Source organism: Lutra lutra, chromosome 16 (assembly GCF_902655055.1).
Source record: "Lutra lutra chromosome 16, mLutLut1.2, whole genome shotgun sequence".
Lineage (NCBI taxonomy): Eukaryota > Metazoa > Chordata > Mammalia > Carnivora > Mustelidae > Lutra > Lutra lutra.
The window spans coordinates 37,658,149-37,685,060 of NC_062293.1; the positions used below are offsets into that span (position 1 = coordinate 37,658,149).

Sequence of the window (26,912 nt, forward strand, 5' to 3'; positions counted from 1 at the left end):
CTGAACTTGAAGGTGCTTAGCTCTTGAGGAAAACACTCTGACTCAGAGGGTGAAATTAACCTCCTAGAAGAAGGATCCTTCATGAAATAGTCTCTTTCTGAGCCTGTATCCATTGGGCAGTTGGGAAAGCATGAAGTCTCCTTTACCATCTACTTCCTGTTGCATTCCCAGCCTTGTTCCCTTTTTTCAGAAATAGTATGTTATCTATTGTATAGCCAAAGAACAGCACTCTGAGCCTCTGCCCTGTGACTTCCTGACCCTCCTCTCTTATAAATATGAGGGCAGAGCTGGGATCCCAGACAGTCAGAGAGCAGAGAGCCAGGAGTCCTCAGCTCTGCCTGCTACTGGGAAGATGAAGGTCTTCGTGGGTGCTCTCCCCTTCCTCATTCTTGCTACTGCCCTTGGATCCCAGGTCCAGGTCCCTCATGGTGAGTTCAGTGAACCTTTTCACTTCTGACAAGGTCCACGGGGAGAAGACACAGAACAACTTGTCCTCCTGAGATAGTTCCCTGTCCCCGACAGGGATAAGAAATTGGCACTTGCTTGAAAAGCAGCAGCGATTGGCTATAGACCTCTCTCTTTCTGCAGGCTTTGGTCCCTGGGGAAAACTGTACAAATGACTGGTCCCCCTTGGGGAAAGAACTCTCTCCCTTTTCATGACCAGAATTATTTGATGCCTTCTCTTAGCTGACATAGGACTGTTAAGTGCTAAATCAAAAGAACTATAGTAAAATTGTAAATTTGCAGGAAGAAGCATAGAATTCTACAATGTTAGTGTCAAACTCTCATTTTGGAGAGGAAATGGAACAAGCCAGGAAAGTGCCTCATCCAAGCCCAGCTAACCGCTCTATTTATTTAACAAATACCTCGTACTTCCTATGTGCAGGCCGGCACTGTTCTGTCTTACGGAATTAATACATTAGACCCTCCTAACAGCCCTGTGGGGTAGACTATCAGCAACTTGTATAGTTTTGCATGTTAGATTATTTTCATTTTACAAATGAGAAAAACTTAGACAACTTGCTCAAGATCATACAGATATTAACTGGTGTAATGAGGATGGGAGCTGGTTAGGAAGCTGCTATGGAAAGGCAAGGCCACTGAAGAATTTATTTTGCAAGCCCCACACACATCTTTGCAAGCATATCAAGTATACACATATGCCTCCTTAAATAGAATTCATGTGTAACTCTACAAGAAATGATCTAAAAGTTTAGTTGCATTTGCCTAATTAGCATAATACAGGTCCGTAATCCCTTTTCCAAAACTTCAGGGCTGGATGTGTTTTGGAATGCAGAAATATTCAGTTTTTATTTGTTTTAAGATTCTATTTATTTATTTGACAGAAAGGGATACATCGAGAGAGGGAACACAAGCAGGGGGAGTGGGAGTGGGGGATGCAGCCTCCCCACTGAGCAAGGAGCCCAATGCGGGGCTTGATCCCGGAACCCCGGGATCATGACCTGAGCCAAAGGCAGACGCTTAATGACTGAGCCACCCAGGCACCCCTCAGTTTTTATAAAAGGTAACACAATATGATCCAGCAGGTCCACTCTGGATATACACCCAAAAGAACTGAAAGCAGGCACATGAAGAGATATGTGTAAACCCATGCTAATCATAGTATGACTCACAATAGCCAAAAGGCAAGAGCCACCCAAGTGTCCACCAACAAATGAGTAGATTTTTTTTTAAATGGGGCATATACACACAATATATTATTCAGCCTTAAAAAGGAAGGAAATTCTGACATGTGCTACAAAACGGATGAATATTGAAGACATTATGTTAGGTGAGATAAACCAGTAACCAAAGGACAAACACTGCGTCCTTCCATCCCTATGAGGCACTTAAAGTAGTTGAATTCAGGGACAGAAAGAAGAATGGTGACGGCCTGGGGGGTTGGGGGAGGGAAAAACGGGAGTTATTGCCCAACGGGTACAGAGTTTTCAGTTTTGTAAGATGAAAAACGTCCTGTGGATGGGTTGTGGTGATTGTTGCGTAATATGTGAATGGACTTTGTTCTACTGAACCACACGCTGTTAAACATGCCTACAGTTGTGTTTATTATGTCTATTTTACATTTTCAAGAAAATAAATGACATTTCTTAAAAGGTAACACATTCCTGGATATTACTTAACGTTGATTATAGGGTCTGAGAAGTGTACTTCAATCAAACAAGGTAGTTTTTCTGCAGCAAACACAAATAATCATACTACTGGGATAAATTAATGATTGTGAAAAAAACCACTCATCACTTTGGGGGACATTGTGCCACCAAATGGGTTAATGAAACAGTCTTCTGTTTCCTGAGCCCTTGTGGATTTCAGAAATGTACAGAAAGTATTGTGGCATGTATCACGTTATGTACGCATTCAACTGATTGATTCATTTTGCTTTCTGTATTTTAAAGTCAATCAGATGGTGTCATGTCCCAAACAGTTTCAAGAGTTCCCTGAAACATCCCCGGGCCCTGAGAGAGAAAAGGGCCCTGGAGAGAGACCTAGAATCCAGACAGGTGTCCAGTGGTCCAGCATGAGACCAGCGGAGACACTGAGACAAGACTGCCTCAGTGATTTCTCTCCCTCCTTACCGGTTTCTCCCAAATAGAACCCGTGGTGGCGAAACTCCGGCAAGAACCCTCAATAAGTATGCACATTAACGGTATGTGTTCTATTATAGCGTATGTTTAAAAGCAGCAACTGCACAGATCTGCTCAATGGCTTCCAAACACCTCATGTACAGGGTGGGGGTGAGGGGCAGGTGGGGAGGGTCCTGAAGGTGGTGAATGTCCCACAGAGGACCGGAATAGGCCCTTAAAGGTAACCTCTGTTCCCCCCAGCTGTCTCTAGAGTTGGCTCTCCTGGGGGCAGAGGTGCTCACTGACGCCCCCCTGCAGGCCTCAGATGCTCCATCTTCTATCAGAAATGGTCTTGGGCCTCTATTGGCCCTGCCTGGGTGCCCTCAGACACATAGCTCAGCCCTGAGGAGAGTGAAGCAAGTGCAGACAGAGGAGGAGAACATCCCTCTGGAGTCCTGTGCCTTCTCACCCTCCCTGGCACTTTGGAGGAAAGCGGGGAAGGATCTAGTCTTTCTTAAAAAGAGACCCAGTCCTTAAATGTCTCTTTCCCCTTGCCGCAGGTTTACACCGTCCTGCTGACTGCTGCTCCAGCTACACACAACAAATTCGATGTGCAAAAATGAAAGATTTTTTTAGAACAAGCAGTTCATGCTCCCGGCCAGGTGTCATGTAAGTGCCAAGCTCACTAGCCATGTCTTGAGAGGAGAGGACCTGATGGAGGGTGTCTAGAACTAAAGTCCTACACTCTGGATCCTGCCAGGTCCTGGGAGGCTTATGTCCTCAATAGGGTCCTGCAGGGCATCAGATAAGAGATGCTCCCAGGGAAGAGGGAAACTGGGGGCAGATGGAGGGAGCAGAAGAAAGGCTGCCAGAGGAAAGGTCATGAGTCACTTAGGAAGTCTTGGAGGCTGAGGCAGGGTCTCAGAGAGGAGGTGTCCTGAGCCCCTGCAGCAGAGAAGGAAGAAAACAGGCTGGTCTGAGTGGGAGATCCCAGGGCCAGGGAGGGTGGGGGTCTCCATGCCCATTTGCTGAACGCTCCTTAATGTGTAATCTTTCTCCACCTTCACCCCAGCTTCCTCACCAAGAAGGAGCGGCGGATCTGTGCTGACCCCCATGTCTTGGAAGTTCAGAATTGCATGAGGTCCCTGAATAACCTAATGATACTGACGGGAGAAAGAGGAGGCTTTCTTGAGAAGAAATGATACTAGGGGCCAGCTACCCCACATCCACTTGTCTTGCCCCAACTCCCTCCTGGGATTTTCTTGGCCTGAATTATTTTTCAAAAAGCAACAACTACCATTCTTTCTGTTCTGGTTGGAAAAGCCATGCATGAATAAAGGGTATCTGATATAACTTTACTTGAGCTTTAGGAGGAAAAATAAACTATAGGAATTGCTGAAATTTGGATTCTATGGTTTTTTCCCAAATGATATGTCATAACAGAATTTTGTAAAATCTAAACACATTCAAATTCATTCAAACATAGATTGAACCTGTGTCGAAAATGTACTTAACCCATTCAAAAAGGGAACCATAAAACAGAGTCAAAGATTATCTGAGGAACAGAGATTTATATAGTTAATTGGGGATGGCATTCTGAAATGTTAAGTCAGAGAAAAAGAGATTAATATCCTATTGAAAAATAATACTGTAACTCTGGGGATTATCTTTTCTTTTTTCTTTTCTTCTCTTTTTTTTTCTTTTAGAGGGGGGGAATAGGGGCAGAGGGAGAGGGAGGGAATCTTAAGCACATCCAGTGCAGAGCCCAACACGGCACTCAATCACACGACCTTGAAGTCATGACACTGAGATCATGACCTGAGCCGAAATCAAGAGTTAGATGTTTAATCAACTGAACCACCCAGGTGGCCCTGGGGATTCTCTTTTCTACTGGACAAAAATCATTTACATCTATGCTAGATAAAAAATTTGCAAGTTAACATAATTTCACAAAGTCAGGAGCCCATCAGTAGTAAATAGAACACCACTGGAGAGGACGTTCCCCCTACAGGAACCCTGGGGTGGGCTTTTCGGACAATCTTCCAGATGACATTGGAGACCTGCCTGCAGTCATCCTTCTGCATTATTTCCACATTTTGGATATTTTCTCTCAATGGATATAACCTCCCCTCTTTAAAGTTAAGGGACATTAAGAAAAATGTTTAAAGTTGGACTGAACATGGGTGGTGAGATCGAGCCCTGCATCGGGCTCCACACTCAGCACGGAATCTGCATGAGGGCCTCCCTCTCCCTTTGCCCCTCCCCCACTGAATGCTTTCTCCCTCTAATAAATAAATAAATCTTTAAAAAAAAAGTTGGAGTGAATATCAATTTTACATTCATATCTATTCAAGCATGTACGTTTATATTCGTAATTAGTAAATCTTGGTCAACTGTCTCAAAATTCAGAAGAAAGCACTGAAATTCTAAACAACAAAAAAATTTTAAATTCAAAGCAAATTTAAAACCTACCTTGCTTCTTGGGTGATTTGTCCTAAAGAGTTATAAGGAAAAAACTGATTACCAAATATCTGTCATAATAATAAACACTATTAGAAGAAGAAACCTGAGACAATGATGAAAGCTGGGAATTATTACAGCTCTAAAGGGGTTAAATACACATCCACACTATGTCTCATCTTCTCCTCTCTATTAAAAATAGCTAATCTCTGGAGGTTTGACTACAGTGTAGAAAAAAGCTTCTTTGGGGGCACCTGGGTGGCTCAGTGGGTTAAAGCCTCTGCCTTCGGCTCAGGTCATGATCCCAGGGTCCTGGGATCAAGCCCCGCATCGGGCTCTCCGCTCAGCAGGGAGCCTGCTTCCTCCTCTCTCTCTCTCTGCCTGCCTCTCTGCCTACTTGTGATCTCTGTCTGTCAAATAAATAAATAAAATCTTTTATAAAAAAAAAAAGCTTCTTTCGCGCCATCATTTGGGAGTCGGGGGTGGACAGCAGATGACTGGGGAGTAGGAGGTAGAGCACAGATGTACACAGTTTAGCCCAGCATTCCAGGTAGTTATTATGCAGGTTGTCCTAGGAAGAACCTCACTTAGAGATACCCTTTTAGGAGGTGCAGGTAAAAAAGGTAGGCAGGCTAGCTGGCAGACCTCTGCCTTGGTAAATTTCATTCCTTCAGGGATTCCTCTTTTTTTCTCAGCAAAAGTTCCCTGGTTGTGAATCCAGATTATGAGGATGGGGGCCCTGGCCCTGGTGGGTGACGAGGGAGGAGGGGTGGAACGGGTCTGACTTCCACTGAGGTTGTCGGAGAGCTTCGTTTCTAGGGGGCGGAGGTGGTGGGATTTCTTTCTTGTCTTTGACCAGAAGTTGTCCTGGGCACTGCCCAGCTCTCTCCTGGATCCATTGTCCTCTGTGGAAGACTCAAGAGCAGACAGCCTTCTTTACCTGGAGAACTGTCCTTGTAGCTTTATCCTGGGGCAAACCCCACACCTGCGTGCCCTGAAGTGGGGACTAGCAAGGTTGTAGCTTCTTCTCCCAACACCACTGACTCTGATCTTTGTGGTACCCAGGGTGCTGCTGAGAAAATATTTTTTCAATGATCTCCTTTACCAATATGAGGAAACAGGCTTTTCAGCCTCCTAATCTAGTCATCAAGCAGACCCATGTCCTTTATCCAGAACAGAAATTTCTCATCTTACAGTCAGCTGATGTCATCTTTTCTGATTTCCTCTGCTACTACAAATTTATTTTTGTTTTTGCATTTTTCCTGTCATTTCCATGGGATTTGGGGAGTTGAAAGAGGCAAACAGAGATGCTCAGGGTTCTGGCTTATAGTTTGAACCCACTTACGATCTCTCCTGTTGTTCTCGTCCACTTTACTGTATTCTGTTGAATTCAGCAGCTCTGAGTTAACACCAGCCCGCTGAGAACTGAGTGACAGAAACCACAACTTTTGGCTTCTCCATAAAGATTTTGTCTTAGAGCCTCGATGAAAATCTCAAAACGTTGTTGGTTTGAAACTGTGCTAGACCCAAGGGGAAGGTGTGTGATTTCATTGGTTTCTCCTGCTGGCCAAGCTGTTAACTCAACAGAATGAAATGGAGAGCACAGACCACCGGAACCTTCTAGACAGCAGAGGACCAGGTGTCTCCTCGCCAAGGCTTTGGGTCATGACAAGAGCAGCTCAACAGAAATGGGGGGTGGACACTGAGACCTTCCTTTCTGACCAAGCATCTGTTCACTCATAGAAGGTCTTTGAGGTCTTGGAGTGGACAATGGCTTGTTACATCTAGGTCAATTACATAATACATTACTCTATTTTCACAGTTCCTCAAAAACCGCATGCTCATTTTTGCTTCCTTGCTCTCTGCAGTGCCTCTGCCACAAATGCCCCTCCTTTCAACTCTTCCTGGCAAAACTCAAACCAGCCTGCAAGGTTTGACTTAGATGTCCCTGTAAAACCTTCCCTCGCTTCCCCAGCCAGGGCACCCACTTCCCTTTCTCTGGAACCCTGAAACAGACATTTACTATCTTTACTCAAACAACGCCTGAGGGGTGACTTTATATTGTATGTTGTGGTAGTCAAGATACAGAGAAGATTGAAAATAAGCATAAAATATGACCTCTGTGTGCTAGAATCGTATACATAATTCCAAGTTATTATGCAATGCTGGATTAAAGTGATGAGGTTGTTTATATGAGGGGCAACCAGCTGGGGCCTTACACCTCCCAGGCCCCATGCAGGCCACTCAAAGGTTGAAGCTGACCCTTTGAACAGTGCAGGGTTTGGGGCACTGACCTCCATGCAGCTGAAAATCCAAGCATAACTGTCTAAAAACTTAATGACAATAGCCTACTATTGCCAAAACCTCACTGATAACATAGTCGACTCATACATATTTCATATGTTATATGTATTATATACTATATTCTTATAATAAAGTAAACTAGGGAAAAGAAAACATTATTAAGAAAACCAGAATTTTGAAGGGGTGGGGGGTGGGAGGTTGGGGGCACCAGGTGGTGGGTATTGTAGAGGGCACGGATTGCATGGAGCACTGGGTGTGGTGCAAAAATAATGAATACTGTTATGCTGAAAAAAATAAAAAATTTAAAAAAAAAAAGAAAACCATCAGGCAGGGACACCTGGGTGGTTCAATTGGTTTGGCATCTGCCTTTGGCTTGGGTCATGATCCTGGGGTCCTAGGATGGAGTCCCTCATCAGGCTCCCTGCTCAGCGAGGAGCCTGCTTCTCCTGCTTCTCTCTGCACTCCCCCAGCTTATGCTCTCTCTCTCTCTCTCTCTGACAAATAAAATCTTTTTTAAAAAGAAAAGAAAAAAATCATCAGGCATAGAAAATACATATACAGTATTTATATATTTTTTAAAAATCCACATGTAAGTAGACTGGCAAAGTTCAAGTCCATGTTGTTCAAGGGTGAACTCTATATTGAAGCACAGCAATTAGGAAGTGTACTACAGATCTGAAACTTTAGTATGCATAAGAATCACCTGAGGGCACTCTTCCAAGCTTGGTCCCAGGTGGGCATGGTCCGTGAGTAAGGAAATCAGCGAGAACTTAACCACTAGAGAAATGTGAAGAAATACCAGGAAATCAGCAAGCGGAAAAGAAAAGAAGATATCTTAACCACCTCTCAGAGAAAGCAGATGGACTCTGAGATAATACAAAAAAAGCAGAAGGTAGCTCATGAGAAGTCTATGCAGACAAGAGAAAAATGATGACTATTTGGAAAAATCTGGGTGCCACGGCCAACTAGGTATATCATAAGCTCAATGGTCAAAATTTTGTGCAGTGAACAGTCATATGTTATATCCTTATAAAACTAGTTTAAACTTTACCTTTCAACCTGACTTAGTGTAATGTTTCAGAAACATTTTTCAAATAATAAAACACTAACCATGCATGTAGGGGGAAAAAAAAAGAATTACCTGGAAAGCTTGTTTAAAATATAGATTGCTGGGGCGCCTGGGTGGCTCAGTGGGTTAAAGCCTCTGCCTTTGGCTCAGGTCATGATCCTAGCGTCCTGGGATCAAGTCCCGTATCTGGCTCTTTGCTCAGCACGGAGCCTACTTCCCCTTCTCTCTCTGCCTGCCTCTCTGCCTACTTGTGATCTGTCTCTCTGTCAAATAAATAAATAAAATCTTAAAAAAAATATATATAGATTGCTGGATCCTATCCCCAGAAATTCTAATTCAGTAGGACTGAGTGGAGCCCCCCAAAATCTGAATATCTAACAAGTTCCCAGGTATTGTTGGTGCTACAGGGTGGAATGAAAATTTGAAGAAAAACTCTCACTTTTGACTTTTCATATCAGCATTGTTTACAACTTTTATAAAAAGCCCATGTTTCTTTAGTAACCAAAAAATAATTTCAAAGAATTGAAAAAATAAATCTTTGTGGTCTTCTTAAGAATAAACAACAAAATGAGCCAGTTCTTGACTTGCGCTGATATTTGATTTTTTTTATGATGAATCTTATCAGAGCTGTTTAATTATAAAATAAATATGCAGTTGAAGAAATTTTAAACATAGCTAAATAAGTCTAACAACCAATTTTCAGTTTTTATTTATTTATTTTATTTTATTTATTTATTTGACACAGAGAGAGATCACAAGTAGGCAGAGAGGCAGGCAGAGAGAGAGAGAGAGAGAGAGAGAAGCAGGCTCCCCGCTGAGCAGAGAGCCCTATGCGGGGCTCGATCCCAAGACCCTGGGATCATGACCTGAGCCGAAGGCAGAGGCTTTAACCCACTGAACCACCCAGGCGCCCCCAATTTTCAGTTTTCAAAAGCAAAAATTTTGGGGGGCCCCTGTCTGGCTCAGTTGGTAGAGTGAGCAGCTTTTGATCTTGGGGTTGTGAGTTTAAGTCTCATGTCAGGTAGAAATTACTTTAAAATTTTTCTTAATCTTTTTAAATAACTTTTTTTAAGTAAAAATCTTGGGAGTTGTGCAAAATATCTAGAAAATTTGTCTAAAACTTCTTTAAAAAAAAAAAAAAAAAACAGGGGCGCCTGGGTGGCTCAGTGGGTTAAGCCGCTGCCTTCGGCTCAGGTCATGATCCCAGGTCCTGGGTTCGAGCCCCGCATCGGGCTTTCTGCTCAGCAGGGAGCCTGCTTCCTTCTCTCTCTGCCTGCCTCTCTGCCTACTTGTGATTTCTCTCTGTCAAATAAATAAATAAAAATCTTAAAAAAAAAAAAAAAAAAAAAAAAAAAAAAAAAACAAAACAAAAAAAAAAACAGGGACACCTGGGTGGCTCAGTTGGCCAAACAGCCAACTCTTGATTTCCACTCGAGTCATGATCTTAGGGTCCGGGGGTCAAGCCTGCCTTGGGCTCTGTGTTTGGCATGGAATCTACTTGAGGTTCTCTCTCTCCTTCTCCCTCTGCCCTTCCCCACCATGCCCCCCTTCTCTCCTTCAAATAAATAAATTTTTAAAAAATAAAACAAGGGGTGCCTGTGTGGCTCAGTCGTTTAAAGCCTCTGCCTTCGGCTCAGGTCATGGTCCCAGGGTCCTGGGATCGAGCCCAGCATTGGGCTCTCTGCTCAGCAGGGAGCCTGCTTTCCCCTCTCTCTGCCTGTCTCTCTGCCTACTTGTGATCTCTGATAAAAAAAATAAATAAAATCTTTTTAAAAATAAATAAAAATTAAAAATGAAACAAAAACTTCGAAGAGCTGTGCAGAAATCAAGGCATAAAACAGTAAATGTAAACATCTATATTTTTACTCTTTTGCTTCTAGAGCCACAGTGAAGATTTTAAAATATATAGCTTATTCCCTTCTCTCCCTTTTTTCTCCCCTTCATGTATTCATTCTCTTGGTGTGAACCAGGGGGCTCACCTGAGGACTCAGCTAGGACTGGGGCAGAGGGCATGATCCCCATGGTTGAGGCCAGTGTGACTGGGACTGAAGATACAGCCAGTATGGCCAGAGGATTTGGTATATGCAGAGGACAATGCAAAGAGGTAGACATATTGAGGTTAATGGGGGCCAGATTTCTCACTGTTAAAGCAGAGAGGGAAACACACAGAAAGGGAAGATTAAAACCAACCTTGTGATCTTCACTTGGAATTAAATGTATTGGTATAAACTTTTGGTTTTTCTTATAGCTAGACTAATGATATAGAAATTGCTATAAATGTGTGAGATTGATATAATATAATAGAATAATATATTAGCATATAATAGAATAATATAATACATATTATATATAATATATAGAGAATATAATAGAAATAGATATAAATTTATATACACATTTACACATATATGCTTCAATATATTTCCTAGTTTCCTGTCCACTAAGAGCTCAGACCTAAGAGCTATGCCCTTCCCATAAGCAATGAGCCCCTAGGGACCCAGATTTCTCAAAACCATCCTTTACTAATGGGAGCCAGGACTCACTGGAGATATGGTTGATTCCCAGAGGTGGGGCAAAGCATAAGATGAGCCTTGGGTCATGGTTTTCTGCCAAAAAGTTTTAAAAAATAGAAAAGGATAAGTCAGAAATCTTAAAATCTTCTAGAGAATGGGGTGGTAGTGCTGGGAGCCTCACAGTGCGAGTGCCCACCACACCTTAACAGCAGCAGTAGTGGGAGATCCCCCATCATCACAACCCCTGCACTGAGGCAGCCACCCTCACTCTCTCTGCTCTGAGAGACAAAGAGCAGAGACAACAATTTGACAAAGACAACAATGGCATCATCCCAACAAAGAAACTTGGAACTGTCATGAGGTGTCTGGGTCAGAACCCAACAGAAGTCCAATGGCAAGATCTGATCAATGAGGTGGGTGCTGATGGTAATGGCACCATTGACTAACCAGAATTTTTTACTATGTTGGCTAGAAAAATAAAAGATACAGACAGTGAAGAAGAAATTCATGAGACACTCCCAGTCTTTGACAAGTATGGCACTGGTTACATCAGTGTAGCAAAACTACCTCATGTCACAACAAACTTGGCAGAAGTCAATGAAATGATCAGAGAACCAGATATTGATGGAAATGGACAAGCTGACTATGAAGAATTCATATAGAGGATGACTACAAAATGAAGACCTACTTTCAACTCCTTTTTCCCCCTCTGGAAGAATCCAATTGAATATTTTACTTATCTCTTGCAAAAAAAAAAAAAAATCACTTACTCATTCTGTTTTTCTACAGCAAAACTGAATGTCAAATCTACCTTAGGTCCACACACACAAAATCTGCACGTATCGGTTGGTTGTCCTATCCTTTAAAGATCAAGCTGTCATCAGTTTTACAATACAAATACTTGTACTACCTTAATGATCAAGAAGCATTTAGTGGATTCCTTGCAGTTCTGTTTGCTCATGATTAATACACTGTCTGAGATGACCAATTTTTCTTGCATGTTGCCTGATAATTGAGCACCATCAGGCATTTGTGTTAAAAATGATAAGGGCGCCTGGGTGGCTCAGTGTGTTAAGCCCCTGCCTCCCACTCAGGTCATGATCTCAGGGTCCTGGGATCCAGTCAGGGTCTCTGCTCAGCAGGGAGCTTGCTTCCCCCACCCCTCTGCCTGGCTACTTGTGGTCTCTCTCTGTCAAATAAATAAATAAAATCTTTTTTAAAAAATGACAAATGAAAAAAATTGAAAACCTATTCAAATGGATTCTAGTTCAACTTGTTAGTATAAATTGTCAGGGCTGGTTTACTGAAAACAAACATTTAAAATTGGTTTACCTCAAAATGTTGTGCAGAAAAATGGGTGAAGGATTAACTGTCTAGACATAGCCCCACTTAGCAGAATGGTCCTCTTGTACTTCCATGTGTCCTGATCTATGGTGATGATGGTACTCATCCTGATGGCATGCTGCATGTGTTGGCTTAGCATTGTCCTTGTTGTACTAGAGAAAAATAGGTGTCAGGATGTCACCATTCGCACAAGGTTTTAAAAAGGAAGGGACCATCTTTGGACTCTGTTTTTAAAACCCTTCTGAACCATGACTTGGAGACAGCAGCATAGGCTGTGGTTGTGGACTCTACACAACCATCAACATTGCTGTTCAAGAAATTACAATTTATGTCTATTCCAAGTTGTAAATGCTAGCCTTTTTTTCCAATACAAAGACCATTAACTTAAAAAAAAAATCTAGAGAGAGGAAAAACCTGGAAAACAAACAAACACACACAAACAGAAGTTCCTTCCCCCTTACAAAAAAATTATCATACTCTCAAGGTAGAATTCTATACCCAGCAAAAATATCCATCAAGTATGAGGGATGAGTAATGACTTCTTCAGACAAGCAGGAACTCCAAAAATATATGTCCTACACACTCTTTCTGTACTCTTTTTTTTTTTTAATCAATGTATGTGTTGCTTTGGAAAACATTTTTAATATTTTTAAAATAAGTTCCACATACTTAACCAGTGGGCAATAGAACATTTAAGGTCTCCATGTTGCTACCAAATTCTATTCATCCCACTGTATTGCAATTTTCATTTGCTCTTTTGAGTCCCTCCTTAAGCTAGGAGTCCTCTGAGGTCAGGGTCATCTTCGTTCCCACCCTCTGAGCATAGCCGGGTACCTGGCATTTGATATTGTGGCAAAGAAGTGATGTAGTCATTAAACCCATTCCATTGTCCTCCTGAGCACACAGATGATCTATATTTTCCATATTTTCATCATTAAGTTGGAGCCAGGTGACTTCATTCTGGCCATGGAGTGTAAGTGAAACTTGTTTATGTCATTTCTAGGACTGGTACATGAAAATCTCACAGCTCTCTTCTGCCTCTCCCCTTTGTAGCAAACTTGGAGGTCTTGCGTTAAAACTGGGGGAAACCATGGATAGAAGCCTTGGCACCTGAACAGGTGCATGAACAGCCCTTCCCAACACACACACCGTCATCCCACTGCTCACAAACATTGGACTGCCAGTTGAGCGAGAAATAAGCCTTCATTTAATTAATCCCCTAGATTTAGGGGTTGTTTATTATAGCAATTAGCATATACAGACTAAGGTAGATAGGAACTTAATAATTTCTTAGAAAATAAAGGGATTTCCTGTAAGTCTCCTAGCAACAACTTGGCTGGGAGGCTAAGTCTCCAGGAAAACACAGTAAACACTGTTCCCTTCCAACTCATGTACTCCCCAAAAACAACTTATTTCCTTAGATTGTTCCTAATGGTGATTGTTATTTGATTTGGAGAATTTAGAGAGCATTGTTATCGAGGATAACAAATACAGAACATGTATGGCTATCTTGGCACCCCAGCATGTTTTCTGTGGGATGTACATCCTTCAACCAGCTCAATTTATTTATTAATGATTCTTCTAAAACACTTGTTTATAAATCACCTGCTATATGCTAGGCCCTGTGTGAATGGGCAAAGATAAAGAACAGGGGCTCCCTGCCCTGATGAGTCCAGTCAAGGAAAGAGGATGTGAACAGCCTTCTAATCAGAGCAGCAAGCAAAACAGGCCAAGGGCCCCCAACAAGAAGAGCACGGTAAAGGCCACTGGACTGAGGTGGATCTCTTCTGCATCCCAGTTATCCTGTAAAAATGAGCAAGTCCCTGGCCCTTCCTGGCCCCAATGCTCCTCCATAAATAGCCAATTTAGACTAATCTAAGGATGGCAATGCAGCCTATGAGCTGCACCCTAATGGGAACCTAATGGGAACCACATGTTAGTCACAGCACTCCCTTTCAGGCATGTGGATATAGCCTCAGAATGGTGTCCAACGCAGAACTCTGGTCCACTCCTAATCAATGAAGCCTCCTAGCCATCCCTGAACAAGGAGATTTTTAGGTACCCATCAAGCTTCTCTGTAACAAAAGTCAGAAACCAGGAGAAGGTCCCAAAGGGATCCACCTGAGCTCAGAAAGGGCTCAGACTAAAGGCTTTGCAGAAAAGCCACACTAGCCAAGACACTTTCAGTGACAGCTTAGTGGGGATGGTAGAGTCCCACGTTTCTCCAGGGCATAGCAGTTAAGAATACAGATTTGGGAACTAGCCTGCCCAGGTTTGAACCCTGATTCCTCTTATCAACTGTCAAAGCTTGGGCAAGTTATTTATGCTTTCTGTGCCTCAGTTTCCTCAACTGTTGATTTAAAGATTAAATGGGCTAATATTCATAAAACATTTGGGACAGTGGCTAGTGCATATAGCTGTTATGTAATGTTTGTTAATTATCTACGGAGCATCGTGGCACTTCTTCACCCCAGGGTATGGTGAGAGGGCGGTGAGAAGGCTGGGAGCTGGAAGTTCTGCTTAAGTGATTAAGTGAGGGGTTCCTAGCCCAGATTAGTAAGACCAGACTTGGGGGGTTCCGGGCCTCATCCTAGTATCCCAAATCCTCTCTGATCTCTAGACTAAGAGATCCTGAATCTCCCCACATGGCCTTATTCCAGGCCCAGAACTGGAATTGGATGCAAGTGACCTCCCAGCCTTGAGATCTTGGGCAAAGTACACAATAGTACCCCCAGGCCCTGTGCTGTGGCCTCCACCAAAAGAAGAGCTTATACCAAAGGAGTTAAATTTATTCCCACTAGGGATGGAAGGCAATCTCCTCCCTGAAATCTTGGCTCTCCAGGCTTCCCTTGCTCCACCCTCAACAATGTGCAGGATATGAATTTGCTGAGGCATCGCTACTCCCTACTTCCTTTGTCAGCTTAGTTCCCTCATTTTAAAAAATATTTTGCCTTGATGATCATTTCTCAATACCTCCTCAGCCCAGAAGCCTCCAAAGTCCCTACCAGGTCAGCTCTTCCCCTGCAGCAGCTCCCCAACAAGAGGATAAAGGTCTCCCCCGCCAGGAGGATGAAAGTCTCCATGGCAGCCATCTCCCTCTTCCTCATCCTCCTCATCACCTGCGCTCTGGGGAGAAAGCCTGAACAGTCCTCACGTGAGTGCAACACCTCGTCTTCCTTCCAACCTGGTTCCCCTGGGGAAAGAAGTAGGAGTAAAGTTGCTGGGGATATAAGGAGGAGGGGTTCTAGAAGGAGGTCTGGGGTCTTCTGAAACTGGTTTCATCCTCACCTTCCAGGACCAGCCCCCCCTTCCTTCCAAGGCCATGGAATGAGCCTGTCTCACTATTCCTTCAGTCCATCTCTCTCTGCCATTAAGTAAAAGTGGCCCACCCCATTTGGAGGACATTATCCCCAGGGAGATAGAGGAGGATTTTGGGGAGACCCTTAAGGCCACTTGTCTGCTTACCTCTTGAGATGGGAGCCACCTGGTTCCAGAGTCAGCCCCACCCCACGAGAGCAGCTTCAGTTAGGTGTGGGCTTAGGGGAACCATAACAGTGGGGGGGTCACACCTCGACCACCCTTTCCCCAGCTTATTACTTGGGATGAGGTGCCTTCATACACAACCAAAACTATGCCTCACCCTTCAATTTTACCTCGTCTCCTTTTCAGAAACTGGGAGGAAACAGAGGAGGTTATGGAAATAAATCTGATCTAACTTAATGAGAATCTGGGCAGTTTGATTTGCCTCTCTGAGAAGGCGTTTGGAGCTTAGAGGGATAGGTGGGAGTGGCCTCAGGGACCAGCGGACCCCTTATCGGATTCTTCGGGGAGGGAGGATGCTAACTGGGTGAAAGGACAGGCCTTGCCCTCCCACCCACACATGCGCCCGTCCCTGGTGACCAAGGAGGCCACTGCTCGGACACTCCCGGTTCTGTCCAGGTTGGTCACATAACGTGCACACCCCCATCACTCCACTACATGACCACGGTGCCTCCTTTTCTCCAGGGCCCTTGGTCAGAAATGCCCTTCCTGCTATCTCCATAAGTCAAGCTTGACTGAATATGTGATTGTCCCCCTCCCGCACCTCCTAGAAGAGCCATGAAATTCCAGAATCAGAAAATAAATGGAAAGTTCACCTAATCCAGAGATGTTTAACATTTTTTTAGACAGTGGAACATTTCTTCAAGCAAATTCTTACTCAGAAATTTAGTATGTAAAACAGCAAAAAGAGCCAAAAGGGATACTATCCCCAAAACTTTACTCTTAAGTGCATCAGTATCTCTGAAACAGACCCCAAAGCCCCCAGACCCTCAGGGAGTAAAACCCCTCAGTGCAGAAACCACCAATCCAGCCCAACAGCCTCATTGACAGATGAGGAAACTAACTGGGGAATAAAGTTGCCATTGGCACAAAGCTAGCAAAGGCAAGGGGAGGTTAGGACCTGGGTGTCCTGACTCCCTGTCCTTGGGCCTTCGTGTCAGCTTCCTTCCCTCTTTGGGAAAGGGGTTCAGTGGGGACACAGGCAGAAGGGGCAGATTGGAAGGGCTGGGTCTGCACTCCCAACTGGCACGTGTCCCTGTCCCCCATGGGGATTTCTTCCAAATATTCCTCCTGTGTGGAGCATCTGTGTGAGCCTGCCCCACGGGAGTGGTGTGTAGTCCCTGTGAAGATTTGGTTTTGCTAATCTTCAGTCTGGAATTGAAGGTCACCAGCCAGTCTTTCTAGGCGCGGTGGAAGAGCAGGAAGGAAGGTGGTTGCTGAGGCAGGAGGAGGGAAAGAGGAACGAATCTGCATAATCCCATGTCCGAGTTCAGCGGGGCCACCTCCTCCTTCCTTCCCTCTTCCATCCTGTGTTGTGCCAAAGCAGCCGGCAGGTCTGGCCTCTGACAATGAGCCCAGGCCCAGCTTCCCTCCCTGCTTTCTCCTCAGGAGGACCTTACCACCCGGCCGAATGCTGCGTCAGCTACATTGCCCAGGCAATCAAACGTTACTGGATCACAGATTATTATGAGACCAGCAGCCAGTGCTCCAAGCCTGGAGTTGTGTAAGTAGAACCCCCACACCCCACTGGGAGACAGGGAGCCTGCAAGGTGGGGGAGGGGGAGAGGGAGGACGCACAAAGGAGACTCCCCAGATCGCCTCTCAGGGGCAGCAGCAGGCAGCAGAGGGGCAACCTGGGGGTTTTCTGGCCTGGCTGAGCCTGCAGGGAGCCAGGAGGAAGCAGACCCCATGGATGGGAAGGCAGTAGGGGCGGGGAAGGGAAGGCAGGAGGGCACTTTTAGGGGCAGGGGAGCATGGAGACTTGATGGTTCCAGGGGTCCCCAGGGGCTGGAGAGCAGGTCTCAGAGAGGAGACTGGCCTTGAGCTGCCTCTAGCAAAGGAAGGAGCAGCAGCCTAAGGGGGTGAGGTGTTTTCTAGGGAGGGCAGACCGGCTTTCACTTTCCAGCTGCTGGATGCCCCGTTGGCAACACTTTTCCCTTTTGTTTCACAGCTTCATCACCAAAAAGGGCCATTCCATATGTGCCAACCCCAGGGACGACTGGGTCCAGAACTACATCAAGGACCGGGAGGAGAAACGAGTGACCCGGAAGTAGTGGAGGAGGGCACAGCGGGCCATCTTAAGGAGAAGAGGCCATAGCCCCCTTCCCAGCCCCAACTCCCTGCCCCAGCCGCCTCTCGGGAGCTGCCTTGCCATGAATTAAAGACCTTGAATTCACACCCTCCCTGCCCTTGCTCAATTCTATGGAATCTCCTCATTGGAGCCCAGCCAGAGTGGCACCCTCAGCATCAGGCTTCACTCTGCAGAGGTGAGGTCTGCCCTGAATGCAAAAAACAGGTCAGGCCTGTGATGGGGGTAGCGGGAAGCTGAGGCCACCTTTACACAAATCATCATGATGGTAACAAATACCATTGTCTTAGCACTTTCTATTCTCCTGTCTGCTAAGTAGCCTATGTGTATTATCTTATATGTGTATTATCTTATATAATATGTATATTATCTTATATAAGCTACACAAGTGTAAAGCTAAGAGCTATCACCTGATTTTTCAGGTAAATCTTCATAAAGCCTTCTTCATAGCAGCCAATCTTCAAATTCCTTCATTTTGTCCTGCTCCCAAGGCCCTTGTTCCCAGCCATCTGGGGTAAGAATGATTTGAGGACATATGTTAATCCAACCCTTCCCCTCCACTTACATACATCAGGTTGCACTGTATTGTTAGAGCCATTTTTGTGTCCTCCACAAGGCCTAACAGAAAGCCTGGCCTATAGCAGGTGCTCAGGAAGTGGATGGATTGATGGGAAGGGATGGGGCAGGAATCAAGAGGAGCCTGTGCTCCATGAATAACACCCAGCTGCCCCCAAAGTTTCTCACACCCATCTTCAGAATTCCAGGGGCAGCTCTGTGTACCCAGAGTAAGAACATGCCCAGGGTAGGCATTGTGGCCATGCTTCCCTAGCCACCGGCCTTCCAAGACCAGGGCCAAGAGGAGGCTTGTATGCTAAAGGTACAACCAAGCTTCTCCAGACCTCCTTGCCTCCATAAACAGCACCCGAAGGAGTATCCCCAGACATACCCTCTCTACCCTGATAAAAAGCCACAGCTTCACCACCACTAACTGAACTTGAACCCAGCAGGACTAAATGCATTATACAACTTTTCCCTATTTATGAGCAGTCATGTGAAACAGGAAGCCCCATAAGGGTCTCAATCTGGCCCTGCCTCCCTCTACTCTCATTTACTGAAACACTACCCCCTCGGCCTCTACAGCTTGCAGTCCATCAACAGCAAAAACTCCTGGATCTTCCATCTCTTCTCTGAATCTGCCTTCAACCTCAGGTATGGGATCCTGAGGCAGTGTGAAGAGAGAAGATGCTGAGGGATAGGTCAGCCCTGGTTAAAGCCAGGACTCAGAAGCTGGAGGTCTGGGACACAGAGGCAGGTTGTCAGGTGCATGATGTTGGAGCGCCCTCTGCTGGCCATCATTGGTCACAGAGGAGGGGTGGGTGAACCCTTATTGCAGGTAGGCAGGAGGGATGGCCAGCTAGACCTAAAACTGGTTCAGAGTCCAAGGTCCAAAGAGCTTAAAAAAAAAAAAAATCAACAAACAAGCCAAACACGTCAGCAATAAATGAGGATCCAAGGATCAACACATTGTTTTTCTCTATGGATTAGTAACATAATCTGTAACAGGAACAAGCACGAGCTCCATCAGGTGTCCTTAGACTGGGAACGGGGGACATGGTTTTCGGAGGCCCAAACCCTACCCCTTGCCTCAGTCTGTGTACTCTCTAATCCTGCTTTATGGTCACCTTCCCAATGACGGATCCCCTGGGGGAACTGGGTGGTTCCACCCGCCCCCCTCCCCCAAAATAAAGATGGGTGTCAAGTAAGGTGGAGAAATCACATGGATCCGATTTTCAGAACTGCCTTCCTCCCACCTGTGTGACCTGGGAGAATTTCTTTAACTTCTCCAAGCCTCAGGGGCCTCATTTTTAAAACAGAGAATCTCGGCTTTGCTACTGCAAGGATTAAATAAAAGAAGGCATACACAGTGGCCGACACCCAGCACACACGAACTACATGCGCCATTTCTCCAGTCCTCTCCTTCCACTGAACTTACATCTTACTAATTCAGCTGTGCCAGGTCCCGCCCCCCTCTTTCAGCAAACACGGAGGGAGGCACCGCCTCTCTCCCCCACTGGCTCTGGAGCAGTCAGAGTCCAGAGAGCCGTGAAGTCAGACTGGACGACCAGCCTTTCTCCCGAAGCTGAAGGGCCCCCCTGAGAGGATGAAGGTCTCCGGGGCTGCCCTCTTTCTCCTCATCCTCATCCTCACCACTCCTGCTTTGCACGGCCAGTCAAGTGAGTCCACCTGTCCTTGGAGGGCAGGAATGAGAGAGGGAGATGGGGCAGCAGGCAGCGAGGTGATGCCAAGAGCCCTGTCACGTCTCTGTCATCAGCCGCAGGGCCTCCTCCCCTCCCACAGGCACACCTGCTGTTCACAAACTCTTCCCTTCAGAAGCAGAGCTGGGCTGGGGTCATCGCGCAGTTTCAGGAAGCTGGGTCAAGGTCACGTCAGGGATCCCAAGGATGGAGAACAGGAATGATCCTTTGGGGGAGCCAAGGAAGTAACTGAAGAGATAATAAAAATGAGCAATGAAAGGAGAGCAAGACAGGTGGACGAGAAAAGCAGCAGATGCTCTGGGAGAGTGGGACGAAAGGTGTTGGGGAGGCGGCTGTGCCCAGGAGCGGGGACTCTGAACCTAGACACCCCTTCATTGCAGAGTCTGGCACAGATTTCTGGGACTATCATGGCAGCCAAAAGAAGGCCCAATGGGATGCCCAGGTGTACAGTGCAAGGATTTCAAGGCCTCTATCATTCCTCAGCCCAGGTCTGGGGAATGGGCATAAAGTCCATAGAAAAGTCCACATAGAAAAGAGGAAAAGCCCATAGAAAAGAGGAAAAGAGGATGGGGTAGAAAGCTTTTGGAGCCACGGGAGGCTTAGGACCTATGGAAAACAAGGTTTGTCTAGCCTACTTTCTACCCCTGACTCAACCACCATTTATGAAAGAAACCACATCCCACCTTCAGGTGCCCCAGCCCTTCTTTTCTCTCTGAGGCTACCCCGGGCATGTGGTCTGGCCGGACTCTGCCTGTATGAGCCCTCAGGGGAGCAAGGGTCACACACACCATGGAATCTGCTCACACACTCTCAAAATGCCCCTGAACTCTGTAAACTTTGCTTTGAGTACTGGGGTCATGGACATCACTATGAGCACAGCTGCAACTGGTGGGTGGCAGGAGGCAACCATGCCCTTAGGGAAGGTCAAACAGACCACTGCAATGGGTTCAGTTTTTCAAAAAGAGAAAATGGACCACCCAAAGCATGGATGGGCCAAATGGTACTCTCGTGATATTCCCGTCTTGGCCACCGGCTGGAAGCAAGGGGTCAGGCTGCAAAAGGTTTTGCACTCTGCAGTTTTGGGGGATGGGGAAGGTCTCTGCCTGCCATCCTCTGTGATATCCCGAACTGATGAGCAGCCAGAGCTCAAGGGAAACACAGTCCTAACAACCAACTGAGGCCAGCATCCTGTCAGCATCAAAGAGAGGCGGGAAAGTGGCATTTCCAGGCAAGAAGAATGGTCATTCCTACCATCTGCTCTTAATTATAACAAACACTTGGCAGACTTTCTATGCACTATGCTCTGAATTAAGGGTTTTACCAGCATTTTCTCAAGTAACCCTCACCCAGATTCTAGGATATAAGCATCTTTTTACCCTCGTTTCATAGATGAGGAGACCTAGAGAGATAAAACCTACCCATGATCCAAATCATTTAGTCAAGATTCCTCTTCAAGATGTCTGACCCGAAGCCTAAATTCAAACACTTTTCTTCCCGCCCTAACTTCTCTGGCTCATTGCTCATCTCACCCTCCTCTCCCGGACGCCAGCCCCTCTAATACCTCTGGATTGAGTCCACACTCCCCTCCCACAGCTCAGGTGTGCTGGTCATCCCCCACCCCAATTTCATCTCTCCTTTTTATTATTATTATTATTTATTTGAGAGAGAGAGCGTGAGTCAGGGTGGGGAAGGGCAGAAGGAAAGGGAGAAGCAGGTGCTCCACCGAGCAGGGAGCCTGACTGATGGGCTCCATCCAGAACCCCAGGATCATGACCTGAGCCAATGGCAGACGCTTAACCGACTGAGCCACCCAGGCGCCCCAATTTCATCTCTTATGTCTTTCTTCTCACATTGCATTCCAGCCATCTGCAACTGCTCGGTGCTCCCCCACACACAGTTTCCCCCACCTTTGGACCTTCATACCGTTCTTTCTTCCAGACCCCACAACCCCTTTGTCTGTCTCAGTCCTGCTCAGCCTTCAAGAATCAAGCCAGGCCCCACGTGCTATGGGACTTCTTCCGCAGCCACCCAGGCTGGGTTAGGTGTCTCTCGTTCTGTTTCCAAAGCACCTTGTGCCAAATTCTGTTCTATCCCAGACCACGTTCACTGTAGTATTTACCTCTTCACTTTCCCTTTTCACCCCGACTAGACTGGGAGATACTCAAGAGGTTGTGACTGTGGCTTCCTCATGCTTTTTGCCCCCTGAGAGCTTGGCATATAATAGGAGCCCAATACATGTTTGCCAAACCAAGCCCTGGTCCACCAGCAAAGATGAATAACCAAGGCATTTGCACTCAATGAAGCTCAGTTCAGAGGCAGGAGGTTCTACATGTGTGTCCTCCCCCACCCCTTTTTTCACTTTCTCTGTTACCCATCAAGCTATCATCAGCCCCTGCTAACAGATGGCTTTGAGCCATCGGAGGTGTGGAATGCAAGGGATGGGAGGTGAAGGTAGGCAACCATGGGCTCCCCTTACACATGCTTGGCTCAGCTTTCAATGTGATCCCCTCAGAAAGTCCTGCGTCGTTGAACAGTTCTCACACCTGCTGCCTGAAGCATCATGAGAAAGTAATGCCAAGGAAAATGGTGGTGGGATACAGAAGGGCCCTCAACTGCTACCTGCCGGCAATCATGTAAGCATTCCCTGCAGACACTTCCATGGAGGGGAGAGGGGAACCTGGGGCGGGAAGGAGATGCACAGAGCCAGGAAGTCTCCATGAGAGAAGGAGCGGAGTCGTGATTAAGGACCCGGGCTTTGACTCTCACAGGCAGGCCTGGGTTTAATTCTTAACTTTGCCACTTGGAGCTGTGTGGGCCAATAAATGGCAGCCATCTTGGCTGAGCCGGGAACAGGCTGAAACAGGGGTGATGAGGTCTAGAACCCAGACAGGGAGGCCTTCTGAGGGAACTCAGGTCAGGGAGGCCCAGAAAGGCCGTGAAGAGTAGGAGACAAGCCCCATGAGAGCTAGGAATGGGGGAGCGTGGACTGGAACCCCCACCCCACTCTATGACCACTGACCATCTACTTCTGCCTCCACAGCTTTGTCACCAAAAAGAACCGAGAGATCTGTGCCAACCCCCAAAATGAATGGGTCCAAGAGTACATCAAGGATCCCAATATACCTTTGCTGCCTCCCAGGAACTTGGCCCAGGCTAGACGTGTTGGGCCATAGGAAGGCCACAACACCACAGCTCTCCACGACCATCAGGCCTCAGTCGGAGTCCAGGTTCTGTAAAGAAAGGGGCAGGCCTGTGAAAATGCAGCATCTGGGGTGGGGGGCCGGCATGTGGTCTGAATGAGAAGCTAATTAAATGTACTTTAAACATGTTCTCAATCTCTGGAGGAAATGCCAAATTTAAGGGAGATGGGGAGAAATGCATTCTTAATACACAGAAATACGTATTTCACATCCTTCTCATTCTTTCATCACCTCACCTCACCCCCCACACACCAGCTGTCCCAGATAATTATGCTCAGCTTCCAACCATCCGGAACCTCTCTGGCCTCTGACTCATTAAAACCCACACAGAATTCTTGACTTTCCCCGTCCATCTTCATCCCTTTATGAGATCTCGTCTTCTTTTCTTTTAAAACACAGCGCTTTTTTTTTTTTTTTTAAAGCAGGTCAGAGTGGGAAACTTCACATGTTAATAGTTTTTGTCCTTGTCGCAGAGGTTTTGCTAGATCCCCCAATATGCGGATATGTGGTCTTCCCAGGCAGGGCCAGACCGGAGACAGAAGTAGGGATCTCAGCTCCCGGCTGAGCCACTGGCATGTGTCACACTGCATGTCTCCAGGGCTTACCCAGGCTGCAGAACTTGTCAGGGGCTTCATTCCTTCTTGAGGACAAATCATGTGGCATTGTGCGTATGCACCACATCACTCCTTCCTCCATCAGTGGGTGTCTCGGTATCCATGCCCCTTTCCTTCACATTAGCCAGAGTTAGTGGATCTTGGTTTCTGTTACATGCACCCCAAGCACTTTAACTTGTATGGTTATCAATCTCCAGCCAGGGGTTCAGAGGCAGGTAAGGGTCCGAGGCTCTGACCTACATGCTTCCTGCCCTTGTCCCTCACAGGGAGCCTGTGTTAGAACCTCCTAGAAGCTCCTGCTCCTTGATCTAGGGATTTCTCTCCACCTTTCTTGCTGTCAGAGCTGAGGAGTTAAAGGCTGAATATGAGTAAAAGCCTCCCTCTAGTAGCTCACAGCCCAGGGAGGCCAGAATCACTAACAAATACAACGCAGTCAGGCCTAGGCCTTTGTTTCCAGAGGCCAACGTGGACATGGAGGGGTGGCAGGGCTTAGCCTGATACAGGAGCCAGGACAAGTTCAACATGTACACCCAAGGCAGCAGGAAGTTTCGAAGTCCTGAGCCAGCACCAGGGTCAAAGTCAGGGAACCAGAGTTCAAAGCCTAAATGACAGGATGGGGATGGGGTTGAAAACAGGAAGCACAGGCCAGGGCCAGGATCCTGACAAGCTGGAAAGGAAATGTTTATTCTCTCTCTCTCTCTCTCTCTCTCTCTCTCTCTGGGTCCATCAGAGTTCAGAGGTGAGATGTCAGTCTGAAAACCTAATTGAAAGTCTATATACAAAGTCAAAGTCCCATCCTAGCACATCATATAAAGCTTGCCAGAAACTCCTAACAGTTCAGCACTGGAAGTACTTTCCTTCGGAGCTTTCAATTGTTTTTAAAGAAGGCTCTTCCTAGTCTTTTCAAGGTACACGGATGCCTGGCTTTAAACACACACACACAAACACAAAGGACCCCCTCACTGGGGACACACAATGATCTGCCACCCCTGACCATCCTAAAGCAAAGATCTCACCCACATAAACCAACCAGCTCACATAACTGTCAGCCTTGTGGGATGGAGGTGGTTGATGGGAGGGCGGGGGAGGGGGTGGAAAATAAGGCCTGGAATAGGGGGGTCGCTTTCACTGCTATGTCAGAGAAAGGCCTTTGCCTCAGGACAGGTGACAACCACACACAGCAACATGGGGAGACCAGTGGGTGAGACAGGAAGGCATGAACATGAGGAAGCGATTCTGGGTAGTACAAAGAAAATTCAAATGCAGTAAGAGGCCTGACCACATGTCCCCTCTCCGTGCATTCATTCACTGCCCCATGAGGACTTGAACCAGATGATGGATGTCCTAAGGCCAGCTTCGGCGGGGCCAGTAAGAAATATTATTTGGCTCCAGAGCGGCCTTTGAAAATAAGCTGGGTGAACACGCCTTCTCCCCACAAGAGGGGACATACCTCGATGCGCATGTGTGAGTGACTAGTGGAGAGTCGTCAGCAGCCTGAACTAGGATTAGCAGGACAGGGTTGATGCAATGGTTTAAAAGCATTGGATCCAAATTGAGAAAGGCAAAATCTATGCTCAAATCCCAACTCTGCCATTTACTGCGAGACCTTGGGCAACTACGAAATCCTTCCAAGCCTCGGTTTTGATGTTTATAAAATAGGTCAAATAACAGTACCTACTTCCGGATGTGGAGAGGGTTAGGAGAATGCTTAGCACAGAGCATGTGCTCAGTAGATGATCCTTATTATTCCATCATCTGACTTTCCTTTAAGACCGTAGGATGTAGGACAGAAAGAAGCTTTCTTTCATTGTGAGATAAGGGAACCACGGTTCAGAGAAGAAAGAGCGACTTGCCCAAGGCTGCACTATGAGACATCGGCTGACCTGGCATTAAAAATGGGGGCTATATCTTAAACAGAAGAAGCTTCTGGTCTCCATGAGGCTGAGGACTGTGTGAGTATAGGGAAAACTAGATCCACCTCACCAAGAAAGCAATAGCTCAAGACCTGAGAGCCTCCTTTTCCCTGATCTGGGACCCTGAGACCCTGACTTCTGTGTGGTTATCCTGTCATTGCTGCCAAGAAGTTTTGAGGAAACAACGGGCAGACGCAGGGAGGGATGGTGCATCTCTCCAGAGCCTGGTGTTTACCAGTGATGGCCTTTTCCTCTTTGAGTCAAGTTTCCTCATCTGCAAAATGGAGCTGACCCCTTACAAAGCTGTTGTGACAATCCCCAGTTACAGGGTCTGGCACAAGCACTATAATAAAATGGAAAATTTTTACCCTCTTAACAGCTAGAGCAAGAACTCTTTTCATGGAGGAAACAACCTCTGGTAAGGAAATGTGTCAGTAACCCCAGTTAAGACAGGAAAGTCCCCCAGGACAGGACTACAGACTAGGGCCAAGACCAGGGGGAGGGGTGAACCAAGAGGAGGGACTGTGTTGCCTTTGAGAGCCAGAAAAGGGTTGGGGAGAGCGGTTGGGGAAGCAGCTGGGGCCAGTGAACAGTGGGACCTTCTTCCTCCCTGAAGCCCTCAAGAGTCCCATCAATTATGCAGCTCCCAGAATATTTGATGTGAATGTTTCGGGGGAAAGTGAGAAGGGGGATCACTCCCTGGTGAGGTTCACATGGAAGTGAGACAGGGCCAGCACCCCAGGACAAGGAATTAGAGATTGAGAAATGTGAAGTCAGTCCTTGGAAAGTCACCGAAGTCTTGCAGAAATTTTGGATTGCCCCAGGCAGTAGAAGTGGGAGAGGGGGTGGGGTAGTGAAAGGACTCCCCAGCAGTTCTCAAGATCCAGGGATATGCCCAGCGTGGCTCCTTCAGACTGGGTGGTGAGGAAAGGCCTCACCAAGGAGATGACATGCAACCTGATGGCTCAATGATGATCACATGAGGAATGAAGTTTTCCAAGCAGGGGG

The 26,912-nt window shown here is 46.4% G+C and overlaps 4 protein-coding genes and 1 pseudogene across 6 annotated transcripts; all 5 read left to right on the plus strand.

Annotated features, from left to right (window-relative positions):
- The first annotated feature begins 281 nt into the window (after window positions 1-281).
- CCL15 (C-C motif chemokine ligand 15) lies at window positions 282-5,406 on the plus strand. Of its 3 annotated transcripts, none has more exons than XM_047708965.1 (4): window positions 282-428; window positions 2,612-2,665; window positions 3,143-3,251; window positions 3,655-5,405. In XM_047708965.1, the coding sequence occupies exons 1-4, from the start codon at window positions 353-355 to the stop codon at window positions 3,782-3,784; spliced, it is 369 nt and encodes a 122-aa protein (XP_047564921.1). In that variant the 5' UTR covers window positions 282-352; the 3' UTR covers window positions 3,785-5,405. The 3 variants fall into 3 exon arrangements, with proteins under 3 accessions (XP_047564921.1, XP_047564920.1, XP_047564922.1); XM_047708964.1 differs by having other exon boundaries at window positions 289-428; window positions 2,612-2,663; window positions 3,138-3,251; window positions 3,655-5,406; XM_047708966.1 differs by lacking the exon at window positions 2,612-2,665 and having other exon boundaries at window positions 289-428; window positions 3,655-5,406.
- Window positions 5,407-8,085: 2,679 nt separating this feature from the next.
- On the plus strand, window positions 8,086-8,277 carry LOC125086623 (small EDRK-rich factor 1-like). The gene is given in 1 exon segment (XM_047705904.1): window positions 8,086-8,277. A coding segment is annotated over 1 exon segment (192 nt).
- Window positions 8,278-11,269: 2,992 nt separating this feature from the next.
- On the plus strand, window positions 11,270-11,733 carry LOC125087284 (calmodulin-A-like; annotated as a pseudogene).
- A 3,444-nt stretch (window positions 11,734-15,177) lies between these two features.
- Window positions 15,178-17,995, plus strand: CCL14 (C-C motif chemokine ligand 14). The gene is made up of 3 exons (XM_047708893.1): window positions 15,178-15,426; window positions 17,202-17,316; window positions 17,764-17,995. Exons 1-3 carry the CDS (start codon window positions 15,228-15,230, stop codon window positions 17,864-17,866), a joined length of 417 nt encoding a protein of 138 aa, XP_047564849.1. The 5' UTR covers window positions 15,178-15,227; the 3' UTR covers window positions 17,867-17,995.
- A 1,975-nt stretch (window positions 17,996-19,970) lies between these two features.
- On the plus strand, window positions 19,971-23,512 carry CCL16 (C-C motif chemokine ligand 16). Its single transcript, XM_047708894.1, has 3 exons — window positions 19,971-20,135; window positions 22,690-22,810; window positions 23,218-23,512. Exons 1-3 carry the CDS (start codon window positions 20,063-20,065, stop codon window positions 23,348-23,350), a joined length of 327 nt encoding a protein of 108 aa, XP_047564850.1. The 5' UTR covers window positions 19,971-20,062; the 3' UTR covers window positions 23,351-23,512.
- Window positions 23,513-26,912: the final 3,400 nt, after the last annotated feature.

What these genes read in the sequence shown, in the direction of transcription:
- CCL15 (XM_047708964.1), top strand. Translation starts at nt 353, where the DNA reads ATGAAGGTCTTCGTGGGTGCTCTCCCCTTCCTCATTCTTGCTACTGCC. An exon ending in CCAGGTCCAGGTCCCTCATG is followed by an intron (nt 429 to 2,611) that starts GTGAGTTCAGTG and finishes TCTCCCAAATAG; the next exon opens with AACCCGTGGTGGCGAAACTC. An exon ending in TGCTCCCGGCCAGGTGTCAT is followed by an intron (nt 3,252 to 3,654) that starts GTAAGTGCCAAG and finishes CCTTCACCCCAG; the next exon opens with CTTCCTCACCAAGAAGGAGC.
- CCL14 (XM_047708893.1), top strand. Translation starts at nt 15,228, where the DNA reads ATGATCATTTCTCAATACCTCCTCAGCCCAGAAGCCTCCAAAGTCCCT. An exon ending in AAAGCCTGAACAGTCCTCAC is followed by an intron (nt 15,427 to 17,201) that starts GTGAGTGCAACA and finishes CTTTCTCCTCAG; the next exon opens with GAGGACCTTACCACCCGGCC. An exon ending in TGCTCCAAGCCTGGAGTTGT is followed by an intron (nt 17,317 to 17,763) that starts GTAAGTAGAACC and finishes TTTGTTTCACAG; the next exon opens with CTTCATCACCAAAAAGGGCC.
- CCL16 (XM_047708894.1), top strand. Translation starts at nt 20,063, where the DNA reads ATGAAGGTCTCCGGGGCTGCCCTCTTTCTCCTCATCCTCATCCTCACC. An exon ending in TGCTTTGCACGGCCAGTCAA is followed by an intron (nt 20,136 to 22,689) that starts GTGAGTCCACCT and finishes TGATCCCCTCAG; the next exon opens with AAAGTCCTGCGTCGTTGAAC. An exon ending in TGCTACCTGCCGGCAATCAT is followed by an intron (nt 22,811 to 23,217) that starts GTAAGCATTCCC and finishes CTGCCTCCACAG; the next exon opens with CTTTGTCACCAAAAAGAACC.